Raw genomic sequence first — 13,527 nt, 5'->3', positions numbered from 1 at the left:
TGACCGAAGCTTTTAAGAGTGAAAATAAATTATCGTAGCAATAATTATTACATCAAATATAACAACAATAATAAGCAATTAAGCGTTTATAAACACTCTATTTTTATTTATTTTTTTACTTGCGTCTTTTTTTTTTCTCTCCAGAAAAGTCCATTATTAAAAACAGGTGAACGTCGGTGGTGGGGGGGGGGTTGTACAATCCAGCATGTGAAAGGAGCAGTGGTTTGTGGGTAATGGAGTCTGGGGGTCTGTCTGGTATAATAACGCGACAATGAGGTGCACATCGCCACAAAAGATCGGGCCGGTTCTGAAACGTTTCCCCGGTTCTGAAACATTCTGTTGCCGACCGACCGACCGACAGGGCGACCGACCAGAGGTGGCGCGCGCCGCGCATCTCGGCATAATACGTACATTATGTGTGTGACGAGTTTTAATCTGGAGGTGAACAAACGAAGAAGTGGTTCTATTAATTAAGGACCTCTCGTGAATGTTCCTGCTGCAGGCGTCGAGAAGAGGCGGGTACCAAAGTGACATAGTAAAAAAATAAAATAAGCAAAACTAAAAATGAACAGCGCCCACTCCTCCTCCTCCTCCTGCTGCTGCTGCTGCTGCTGTGAGCCTCTCACAGTCCTCCACAAGCTGGGCCTTTTTCTCTCTTTAACAAACTCCCTTTCTTACAGTTTCGCTCTCGACAGAGTCCTGTAACAACGACGCACCCCCCTCCCCTGTCCCGTCCCGCTCTGTCCTGTCCTGTCCGTTAGCGAGGGGAGGGGGGGGGGGGTTTCTTGTCGAGCACAGCCGTCGAAACATGGCGTCCAAACGGAGAGTTCTCCTCTTTCAGCCCTGCTGGACATCGAGTCAACCACCATGTCCGATCACTCCTCACTCAACCGTCGGGGGGAAAATGGGCCGGTGGGGGGGTGCGGTTCGGTTCGTGGGGGGGCTCTGTGGACGCGAGGCCGGCGCTGTGGGGGGGGGGGGGGCGTTAGGTAAGGGGCGAGAGAGAGAGAGAGAGAGAGGGTGGGGTTGAGGCTGCTTCATAAGTTCAGTGGGGCTCGGCCCAGACCGGCGAGCGGTGCCCAGAGTGGTGGTGGTGGTGGTGGTGGGGGTGGGCGAAGGACGGGTGGATGGGCGTGGGCGTGGGCAGCATGTGTCCCGAATGGCTGAAGGGCGACGTCAGGTGGCCCATGTGGGCCATGTGGCTGCCGGGCACGCCGCCGCCGCCAAAGGGCGACGCCTTGTCGTGCATGCACTTGGACAGCTCGTCGAAGCCGTCGCCCGCCCGCTTGCTGCGCTTGGACTTGCTGGACATCTTGCGGTTGCGCGTCTGGATGCCCTCCTTCTTCATGGTCAGGGGTCGGTTGACCTGTTGACCCAGAGGAAGGTGTGTTTGTTAGAGAGACACGAACTAGAGAGAGGCGTACAGCATCAATAACATGACGGTGTTATGTCTAAGTTCCTGTTTATTAACCAATTGAACCCTATATAGCATTCCTGTTCTTTGGGTGATCATACATTTTTGGCAAATCATACATTTCGGCAAGTCTAACGCATCGTATAATCTGCTATTTTCGTCGAAGATATGTAGACTAAAGGGAAAGAGTATAGGGGGCCTTGTCTAATACTAGACCCTGAGGGACTCCAGTCAACTGGGTTTAAGTTGTTAAATACAATTATGAGAGCACTTTGAGCACGTTATCCTGGAAAACGGTTCAATTTAGCATTAAATGCTTGCTAGTATAAAGGCCTACTAATATCGGTATCGTAAATGATCTAGCACAGTGGTTCTCAACCAGTGGCCCGGGGACCACCAGTGGTCCCTGAGGGGGTTCCAGGTGGTCCCCAATCCCCAGCTATAAATGATGAAGAGTTGGTAACCAAATGGACCCTTAGAGATAGAACATTTTACGCTCGCAAGTGTTAAATTATTGTTAAACTTCTGCATTACTTAATTTACTATAGAAAATAAGTTAATCAATGTTTGCTCGGTTATCTCTCCTATATGGTACCAACATCAATACAGCATGGACTTGTGGACATCATCTTATCCAACGATAACAGAATCTTAAAGGTTTTGGGTCTGAGAGGCTAAATCTCTCTGTGGCTCAAAAGCCAAATAAATAAATTAGCCTTGATATGAAAAGGTCTGAAATCCACTGATCTGGTCCTAATAAACCACCATAAAAAAAAGGCAATAATTGTCGTAAAGCAGATTTACATATATCGCCGCGTTAAAACGCAGGGCACGAGCGGTTCTGAGGGGCTTTTGTCTCGTTTTTGTTTTCATAGGATCCTTTGAACCCCATCGGTCCGATATGAATACATGGGGATTGGGAGAAGCCAAGCCGAAGCCCCCATTCATTCATTCAGCCTAAAAAAGAGGGACACCCGTCCGTCCGTTTCAGACACGTTAGCATCACAGTTGTAACTAAAGCGACGCCGTTTTTACAGACGCTGAATGACAGTCCCGCCCTCCCTCCCTCCCGCCTCTCCGGGGAGCGACGCCCCCCATTGATACCGAGATGGTTTAATAAAAAGGGGGTGAAGAAAGACCAGCGGCGGGTTTCTGCTTGACAGGGTGAGCGGCAAGGGGCTTTGTGTCTGCGCGCTCTGCAGTCTCGCTGCTCCTAAATCGATGCGAGCTGTCCGCCCCCCTTGACCAGCCCCACCCCCCGCACATCAATGTGCACCGGGGACAGTAACCGAGTACATTTACTCAAGTATTTAATTAGCTTGAATATATTTCCATTTGTACTTTTATATATAGGCTATATACGATATATACTCTATATGCTAAATATTGTAGCCTATATATTCTTTGTTACTCCACTGTATACAATTATTTGCCAGCTCTTATTTTATGCTTTCTATTCGAAAATAGCAGATCTACAAGCTCACAACGCAATGTCGTGACCTGTTTTTTTTTTTACTTTAGACATTTTTATGCCAATATGTCTACTATAATTTACTCAACTCGTACTTTGAGTAGCCTACGTATATATATATATACAGTCCTGTATAGTATTTCTATACATTGTTTGTGGCACTTTTACTCAAGTATAAATAAATACAAATCTGAGTAATGAGTATATATATAGGCCTACTGAGTATATATATAGGCCTACATTGTGCAGTTTGTAGTAGAGGCCACAGGCGTTGCACACGGGGTCTCCGTTCATATATAGGCCTATAGCTATAACTTACATTGTGCAGTTTGTAGTAGAGGCCACAGGCGTTGCACACGGGGTCTCCGTTCCCGTTGCGTCTCCACAGCGTGGTGGTGGTTGTCTGGCAGTTAGCGCAGCAGGTGCCAGCACGCCGCGCCGCCGACTATGGGAAAGAGAGAGAGAGAGAGACATTGAGACACATTGGAGGTTTCAAGGTTGGACTTTATCCCATTCTCGGGGCGGCCAGCCTGGCGCGGCCCGGGGACCCCTTTTGGTGTTTTAACCCATTCTGACTTGAGATCAGATTCTAAAAAATGTCTGTTTGAAAATGACAGTTTTCTGAAAAAGCCAGTCAGTCGTTCTTCGATTTTTCAAAAATAGCAGACCTACAAGCTATGAGCTTGTAGATCTGCTATTTTTCAATAGCTAAAGCATAACATAATGCTAACACCAAAAGGGGATCCCGCCCAAAATGGGTCAACTATAAGCATTATGTTATGCTTTTGGATGTTGAAAAATAGCAGATCTATACAAGCTCTTTTTTTTTATCTTGAAAATGTGCATGGCGCAAATCTTTGAATATGTATATATATTCTTTCAGAGCGAACGTTTTATTTTTTCTTCAACTCAAATCTTTGCTTCTGGGTCCCTGCAGGAACTACATGTTTTCAGAGCCAATTACGTATAATTGTGGGGCTCCTTCCTTGACATTGAACAAGTTTGAGAACCACTGACATTAGAAACATGGGATTTTTCAGAAGACATTTGTAAAATCGACCTCAGGTATAAATGGGTTATTGTTACATCTTTGTGTACAGGTATAGTAAAACGTATAATTTTAGTTTGGCTTCCTTATACAGACAATGCAGCGGCATAGCATAATATTTAAAAAATAAATAAAAAATAAACACAGCAAGCGTGCACAACAAACAGAGATAGAATAAAGAGTGCTAGAAAAATAGTAAAATATGTGCATGTTTTCCCTTTAGTAGCAAAGTTAGGTAAACTTTTTTGTGAACTGCTTCACAGCAGGTTATGGTCCATATAATAAGTTTAATTTAAGAAAGCCAAGGTGCAATTTGAGGCTATATATGTTCCATATATAGGCCTACAATACAATTTGTTTAGAAAAGGTGCAAACGCCTTCATTTTATTCCTATTTATATTAAATATTTATTTGTATGCATTGTTGTATATTGATTGTTTTGTTCCACTTCTGCTTACTGGCAATAATTGTAAACGTATGTTTTCTCATGCCAATAAAGCTCCACTGAATTGAAATTGAGAGAGCTGCACATATACATATGGATATGTCCCGGTGAATATATATATATATATATATATATATATATATATATATATATATATATATATATATATATGCTAAAGGGCATTCACATGCCTATTAATTTAGATATGGCATCGAGAGAGAGAGAGAGAGAGAGAGAGAGAGAGCGAGAGAGAGAGAGAGAGAGAGAGAGAGGTCGGACCGGACAGTCAACTTGACACAAATACGATTCGATTTCTGATACAGAACACCGTGACCGTTTAGTTGTTATTTAATATGGCGCAGCGAGCAGACGTTTCATATCTATGTTTTTTTACGAGACTGACGCCATTATAGGCCTAATAAAAATACATTCTAGGGATCGCTTGGAGACTATAGCGTCTTTTTCAGGAGTTGGGGAGGGAGGGAGGGGAGGGGGGGACCAGGCCTCCGCTATTAGTGAAATAAAGCATCGGCAGATATTTAAACTTTGACCGCATTCAGCACTGAACTGAACTGAAGCCTACATCAAAGCAAGCGCCAGTTAGACTGATGAAATTATTTAAAAGTCTCGATTGAATTAATTGCGCTTCTTTAATAGCGGAATTTATAGCAAGCCAGCCCCACTTGAAGTCACAGATCACATTTTCCAATTTGCGCGATAATCTTCATCGTGTATTGTGGACAGGCTATATACATAATTCCACCATGGACAAAAACGACCCGTTTCATTCCGTCTCTATAAGCCATGTCAATAAGTCACATTTCATTCATTTAGAATAAATGTAGAATGGGGAGTATAAGTCTTGATTGTCTCTACATTAATTAATATACAGGTCTATAGGCGTCCAGGGGAATATATTATCCCCCCCGATGCGATGCGTAAAAGGCCACAGCACTGCGTTCTGTCCTGTCTGGGCAAAATGCGCCTTTTGTGTCCATTACGGATCAATTCTTCACACATAATAAGAAACATTAGCTTTTACATGCACTATATAAGCCCCAGGCCCACCGCGCACGCAATGTAAGCAGCACTGCAACATGCTTTTATATATTTGTAGCCTAATTAATTTCAGGTGCGCACTGCGCGCTGGAAGAGCCTATAATAACCTTGACGAGAACACAAAGCCAGACTATATAGACTTTATACTATATATGCAAATAATATCATAATAATAAAGACATAAAGACAAGACAACAAACACAAAACCAAAAACACATTCCAGCGCATAAAGATGGTGCCACTGCCCCGCCGAGCAGCGAGAGAGCATGACAAAACAAGGCGACGAACATAAATCCATTTATTTTTCCAAATCCCTAACCGCGCCATCACCCCCTCCCCTCCCTCCCCGCGCCCTCCTCGTGAGTCGTGCGCGTTCTCTCTCTTCTCTCTCACACACACACACACACACACACACGGGGTCCTACAGTATGTTGTGATAATCGCTTTTACAGTATGTTAAGGCCTGGCCCTGCCTAGTGGGACACGACAGACACACACGCACACACACACGCGCGCACACGCACGCACGAAATGTTGAAGGCGGAAACACCCGGCCGCCTGGCTTCCTTATCAGGGCCAGGCAGATATCCGGATAGGAAACAACTGGGTGCCCTTTGAACAGAACACTGAAAACACTTGAGCCGAAAAAATGCTTGTCCAACTCGGCCAGCAGCGTCCAGCCAGCGGCCACCGGCCGACTCATGGAAACATGTGGAACTATAATATGTGTCCTCCTCGACCACCACGGTCCAACGGCCACCGGCCGACTCATGGAAACATGTGGGGACAGTGGGGCTATAATATTATGGGCAGTACAGACTATACAGAGTCAAGGAAGAACATGCATGAAGGTTTTTTGCCTCCCCATTTGAAATATCTGCCAAAATATCATCACCTCTTTGAGCTGGCAGTTCAAAAATGATGAGGAAAATTCATTCAATCATCACGTTCATTATTATTGGCTATATATTAAATGGGTCTGAAAAGAATCACAGTAATTTCTACTTCACACTGAAATTAAAACTGAAATTCGGAAAAATGTACTAAAACTATAAAAAAGTATGCAGGGAGGTCATTTTCGTCTTTTTCTTTTGAATTATTGGTGGTGGTCATTGGTTGACCAATAGCATAACATAGTGTCTCTAAACTCACTTAGTTGAGAAATGAGTGATTTTGTTTTAAATAGCACATTATATAACACATACAGTATAGTTATGAGTGAATATTATAGTCGTGCACATAATTGAGATTTGAAATTTGATGTAACCAATTTTATTATATTATATTCCAGAGTTATACCAATTTAGAAGGAAAGACACAAGACTATTTTTGTTCGGGTTAAATAAATAAATAAACATATATAATTTTAAAAAATTAAACATGCCGCAACTCTTAGGTGGGAATGCAGCAATTATAAACAGCTCTGCATGCGGGCCAGGGGCCAGGGGTCACTCCAAAAACAACCCTTCAGAACACACACCTTCTAAAATGTCCCTTCCCTGAGCCTATAAAACCACATGTGGTGCCTCAATCAACAACCCCATGATGTAATCAGTAATCAGAAAAAAGGCAAAAAATAGTGTGCCTTTTTCCTTGAGGTGCTCACGATGCACGCGCCCCCCTGAAGTGCCAACAACATGCAGCGTCAGTCAGTCAGTCACTCACATCCTGGGGTAATTTAAGACCCCAAATAAATAAGACTCCATTCGCCAACGCTCTTCCCCCGTGTGGCATGATGCTAACAGACGCAGCGCGCTAACAGACGCAGCACGCTAACAGACGCGGCACATCATGGGCATCGGTATCAGTAACAGTATCAGAATATTGAGGCAATAATGATAGCGGGAACAATGGCAATAGTAGCAGTATTGTAACGGGCCGTGGAGGAGGAGGAGGGGGGAGGAGGGGGGGGGGGGGGGTCGCCGGGTGGGGGGGGGGGGGGTGAGAGGCGCAAGCAAACAATTCCAGGAAGATCATAGGGAAAATATAACTTTCCTGGAATTGTTCCTCTGGCCACGGCGACTATAGCTTTGTGCTCCACATCACTTGGTATGGCTCTCTCTCTCTCTCTCTCTCTCTCTCAGACCAAAGGGCATGGAGGGGGGGGTGGGGGAGGAGGGGGGACTCACCAGTCTGCGTTTGGGCTTGATGAGCGGCCGGTTCTGCCCGTTCATCTTGTGGTACAGTCCGCAGGCGTTGCACAGGTAGTGGCCCGTGCCGTCCCGCCGCCACAGGGGGGTCGAGGTGGCGCCGCAGTTGACACACTCGCGGCCCTCTGCGTATAGTTCAGGAAGGGGGGGGAAGACATAAGGGAGATTTATATAATTAACACATTTCAACCACCCTGCAAACTGCAAAGGAGCCAATAATTAACATGCACGATCATGATAATAACGACAACGCAACGCAACGCGTGCAGCAGCTGTTCAGCTTGAATCTGCAGGCAACCGAACCGTGATCGACGTGTCCAAAAAAAAAGCGACCGGCCCTTTTTTCATTAACGCTGTAATATGAAGTCGTCGTTCGTTTCTAAGAACACCCGCACGACAACGTCCTATATCAGAAGCACAGGTGCGTTGTTGTTGGACCCGGGCCCACCGCCGCCACCGCCACCAACGCCCGTCTCTCTGGTTGGAAGGCTGGGACCGCATGGAGGACACGGACACCTCCGTGTAAACCGATCCGCAGCGCGGAGACCAACGAGACATGCCAGAAACGTGTCCAGAGGTGTCCACCGGGATGAATGAGACATGCCATCAAATTAGGCCTGCATTATTCATCAGCGTATATATAGAGGGCGCCACCACCAGAGGAAACATTAGTGTGTGTGTGTGTGTGTGTTTTGTTTTGTTGTTGGTGGTGATGGTGGTATTAAATATGGTGGTATTATACCACCAGAGGAAACATTAGTGTGTGTGTTTTGTTGTTGTTGGTGGTGATGGTGGTATTAAATGTGCCGGGGCAATGTTGTTGAAAAGGTATAGCATGCAATTCTCCCGGCTATAAACTCTTCATGCTATGAAAACATAGCTTTCAAATGGACGCCACCAGCCAGCCAGGCAGCGCGGCCAGGCTGACCAGACTTGCAGCTCCATTGTTGTGGATATATACCGGGGTCCATTCCTTTTCACCCATGTTTCGTGTTAGCATTATAAAGCTGCATGAAAACCAGGAGGTGTTCCCAACACGCTCTCTTCCCTCTCTCCTTTTTCTCTCTCTCTCCCAAGCAGGTTTGACTCCAGTTCAGCCGGGCTGCGGCTCTATAAACGAATTGGTTTTAATTCATGAAGTGTCCCAGCTCTCTCTCTCTCTCTCCCTGGAGCATCATCTCATTATTCCTATTATAATGTCAGGAGACACCCACATAGTCCCACCCTAACTCACAAATGGAATCTGGGGCTGAACAATAGCATGGCGGGCTCCTTTTGAAGTATGCGCCGCAGCCCTTACTGTGCTGTAAAGTAACCTCCCTTCACTATTTCACAAGTCCAGCTATGTAGAAGTATATTATATGCAAGATCATTCGCACCTCAAGTGAGCACATGTTGCGCAATGTCTTAGGGTGGGAAATGAGTAGACAGCGCATGTAGTAGATGGTGAGGTGAGGTGAAGGAGAGAAAGGGAGCTGGGTTTGGGTTTTATGGAGGACACACACATGTAGGCCAGGCCACCGCCTTTCTCTTTTGGGTCAGAGGACGGGGGCAGTATAGGTGAGCAGGGAGATTTGGTTTTTTGAGGTTAGTTCAACAGGAAACCGCACTGCTAGTAAGGTATGTGCTGACAGCTAAAATGTCATTGTGGCATTTAATACAACAGTCAATCACTGTGTTAGCGTCAGGCTCAACATTCAGCTCTGACAGATAAGAGCCTCTTTTTAATGGCCCGCGTGCATGGCCAACATGTTGGTGTTGGTGATTCAAGCCGGCTTCTTTTTAAATGTCACTGTGTAACATTTCTCTTACAATAGCTAGCATTCACTTACACACACATGCACAAACGGCATGCAGCGGCTATAAAAGAAAAATGCCATTGGAATAATAATGAGAAGGCTATATTCATATAATTAGACAGTTATACATCGGAGCGATCTGTCACCACTGCCATGTGTGTCCTGTCAAAACCTTTCACAATATAGGTGAACTCTATCAAAAGTGTCACAAAGTGTTGTTTAAAAAGGTTAACACTGATAGGAAAAACTATATACACACAATTCCCCCATGGTCTGAGCTGTGTTTCAAATATCATATCCGCTTTCATGTGCAATAGGAATAATAGGAATTATTATTGAGAAAATGACATGGCCTGCATGCATATAGCAAGGATTTCCTCTATCAACTCACTCCTTCTATATATTATAATCCTTATAATTGATCCATTTAAACCTAGAAACGGTGTATAGGCCACACTTGCACCACCAGTATTGTTCTATTTATCTTAGTAGTAGCTAAGGCGAGCCATGCACCACGGATGGACTTGATTCCCCCAACGCCATTCTCCCTCCACTCTGGGGCCGCCAAGGCCATGCTTAAACACACAAACAGCGGGCCTCTGCCGTCTGTGACGAGGCGTCCCGTCCCGAAGGGGCTTTGTTTAGTATATTGGGGGTGGGGGGGGTGAGGAGGTCGTGATTTGTTCACTCTGAGGTATACAGGATATGGCAGGAGCCAGCGCGTCGGTCGTGACTCCTGCGTTTTCTAAAGCCCCCCCCCCCCAACCCAATAAAGGCTACGTGTGTATATATATATATATATATATATATATATATATATATATATATATATATATAGGAGGAAAAACAATTCGAGCGAGGCACGAATCATCATCATCCATTTTAAACGTCGTGGTAATGGGCTAAACATGTGTCTAAACATATAGCCTATAGGCTATACTAACATGTGTTGTAGGAATTAAAGAACAAATAGATCCAAATAGAATTCTCCATAAAGACACTTTTCCTATAGTTAGCCTATAGGCTATATATTAAAAAAAAAGGTTCACTCGTGTTCAAACTGGTCCCCAACAACGCGATGTCAAATCAGTTGATGGTTGACCCTGATTTAGTCCTTAAATTCCTCACACAAGTGACCGTTGAAGTGAGTGTGTGTTGTGGGTGAAGATGGGATAAAGATAAGTTTGGTAGACCATGAGCGCCGCAGGCACAATATCCCGATATGGAAAGTAAGCTATAATAAATCACCCATTTCATGCTGTATACCAGCCGTTAAATAAAACACGGTCGAGTTCAACATTGTTACGAAATAAAATATCACAGGGTCTTTTTTTCCTTTTTTTTTGCATATATTTTGTACCAATTAAATGTTTCAAATGATCAGTGCGTATATAAATTCCGTTAACGTTCAAGTATAAACGCTATAGGCCTTATAGCCAGGCCTATATTTACATTTTTAGCTAAAATATGTGGAACTCTGGGCTCACCTGAACACGATCTGGCTTTGCTTTTGCACTTGGGCGTGAAGCTCGACGCGGAGCCTCCGAGCAGGCTGCCCGGGTGGAACAGGCTGCCGCTGTACTCGTGCGGCGCATGGAGAGGGTAGCTCGGGTAGGTGGGGATCGGGTGGTGCGTGGCCGGCGTCTGGGCGTTCATCGAGGCGAGGCTGCTGCGGAGCGGGCTGCAGCTCTCCATCTTCATGCCGTGGTCCGTCAGCGCCGGGCCCCCGACTTGGTAGGACTTGATCGAGTCCTTCTCGTCCTGCATGATCCGCGACGCCGTGGAGGTGGAGGTGGGCGACGTGGGGCCCGGGTCCGGGGACACGTCCTTCGGGGGCGTCGGGGGGAAACTGTAGAGGTGCGGGCTGGAATGGGAGGACGGCGTGAGCGAGGACGGCGCCGCGCCGGAGGCGCCGTTGCACGGGTAGCCGGAGCTGGCGGGGTGCAGGCCGGGCTTGCTGAAGTGGCTGACCGCCCAGGCGTTGTGGTGGTGGGCGGACAGGGCCGCCTTGCCGGGGTCCAGCCACGGGATGCCCGGGCTGTGGATGAGGTGAGGCCGGCAGACCTGGTTCCCAGTGAGGCGAGCTGGAAAGCACAAAAAGCGATCGGTGTTTTTAGCCTATATATATTTTTTAGTTTTATGGTTTTCGCACAAATCCAGCAAGTTGCGAGCAAGCAGGCTAACTCTACTCCTCACCTGTTGAATATCCCAAACTCAAGTCCGACATTGAGTATTTCTCAGCGCAAGATGTGACACGGATATTAAACGTCTTAATTAGAATATCCAATTGATTAATTAACGTAGTAAGGACTGTAATAATAATAGTAATAATATAAAATATGTTTCTTTCTCATATCCTAAAAGTAGCATATAGTCCATGTACAGGATGTACAACAAGAGCCGCTAACGAAAATATATCAGATCAAGATCAAGGCCTTAAAAAAAAAGTGGACAATAAAACAGTTCTCATGCACTCGCCTATAATGCGCTGCTGCTATATCTGTTCATCTGCCGTATAGATGTCGGACTAGAGATTGTTATTAGTACATTTGAGGGTTTTTATTTGGTATCCGGGCGGGAAGTGCCTCTCTCTCTCTCTCTCTCTCTCTCCCAGAACCCCTGCCCCAAACGGAGAGCGGGTTAAATGACATACTTCCCTTTCCTCTCTCTCTCTCTCTGTCATTTGCTAGAAATTCCCTTCTATGATTCTCGCATTGCAGACAGTCAGCATAGATAGAATAGATTAGATAGCTGCAGGTCTGACTATATGTCTGAAACCCTATAGCAGGCAGAGTCGATACCCAATCCTATCACTAACCACAAACACGCAAATAATAGCTTGTTGTTGTTGCAATGTTGTTGTTTATCTCTTTCAAATAGATATGGATACTATAGTAGAAAAAGAAATATTACGCTTGAATTATATCATCAGTGTCAGATTGTCCCTCGCTGCTGGGGGCATCGCATGCAGAATAAAATAATATATTGTTTAACTTGTCACACATCTATCTTACCGTGTGCTTGGCTGTACGTGACCCGCGCCCGGGAGTTTGGCATAGTAGGGGTTCCCCTGCGAGTCCAGGTGGTTGAGGAACATGTCCACCTCGTCCTGGGGCAACAGGGGCGCCATGGGCTCCATGTAGTTGTGGCCCAGCGGGCCGTGGTGGTGCGTGTCGCCGTGGTGCTGGCCGTTCAGCACGGCGTGGTGGTGCGCCATCCACCGGGACTGGTCGGCGGCCGCGACCTCCATGGCGAAGCTGTCTCCGTACGAGTCTCCGTATTTTCGCCTTGAATCGTTTTGTTTACGCTATTATTGTTGTTGTTATTATTATTAAGCCTCCAAAAAAAAATGAATGTCAATTTTTCTTTTGGACGCGGGATTCCCCAATTATTACTGTCCAGAAAATGTCCTCTGCTGAGAAAGCGAAGAAATCCCGAAATCTGGTGGTGTCCTTTAGCTATAAGCCACCTGCAATGACACGAAAACAAAAAATAAATAAAATATGTGTTACAAAAAAAAAAATCAATGCAATGTCGCTGCAGGTCCAGCGCCTGTTTACTCCATTTAAAGAAAAATAAACGACTCCTTGGGATGTTTTCATTCAATCATATATAAGCTCTGTCGAAGAAGCGGCCTTTCCAATAATACCTGTCCAAAGTAAACAAAATAAAAAGAGAGCCTATAGTAGTAGACACACAGTTGCCTCAGACAGTGTCCACTCCACTGCATTCCGATAACAACATAATAAAGTCCATAAAAACGTTCCCCGCAGCTCCGAATATACCTGTTGAAATGTCTCTCTCTCTCACTCTCTCTCTCCCCCGCGATCAGCTGACAGCAAACAAACAGACAGACAGATCTCCAGACACGCCACGGAGTCTAACGTGTGCTGATCCGGTGTGGCGGTACTGAGTGAGAGCACGGTCCTTAATGAGATGTGGCCGTTAGGACTGTGATGCGGACTGGCGCCAGTAACATTCCCATATCAGAGCGGGTCGGGGGGCGGGCGAGGCTGTGACCTCCCGGGAGCCAATGGGAGGTCGGCGCGCCTGCCATTGGCCCGCGGCTCTGCTCGTCCCCCCATTAGCATTCGAAACTGTATAATTCCTTCTTCTCTCTGTCAGTCGATCACTGCGCCGA

At 45.9% G+C, this 13,527-nt stretch overlaps 1 protein-coding gene across 1 annotated transcript; it reads right to left on the bottom strand.

The window, feature by feature from the left end:
- Window positions 1–1,038: 1,038 nt before the first annotated feature.
- gata2a (GATA binding protein 2a) lies at window positions 1,039–13,135 on the bottom strand. Its single transcript, XM_083770463.1, is given in 6 exon segments — window positions 1,039–1,366; window positions 3,205–3,330; window positions 7,567–7,712; window positions 10,874–11,470; window positions 12,401–12,437; window positions 12,439–13,135. Coding segments are annotated over 6 exon segments (1,425 nt in total). The 5' UTR covers window positions 12,637–13,135; the 3' UTR covers window positions 1,039–1,045.
- Window positions 13,136–13,527: the final 392 nt, after the last annotated feature.

Source organism: Protomyctophum parallelum (assembly GCF_964188405.1).
Source record: "Protomyctophum parallelum genome assembly, chromosome: 8".
Taxonomy (NCBI): domain Eukaryota; kingdom Metazoa; phylum Chordata; class Actinopteri; order Myctophiformes; family Myctophidae; genus Protomyctophum; species Protomyctophum parallelum.
The sequence above is the reverse complement of the archived record's forward strand: the minus strand, read 5'-3'. Positions and strand labels throughout refer to the sequence as shown.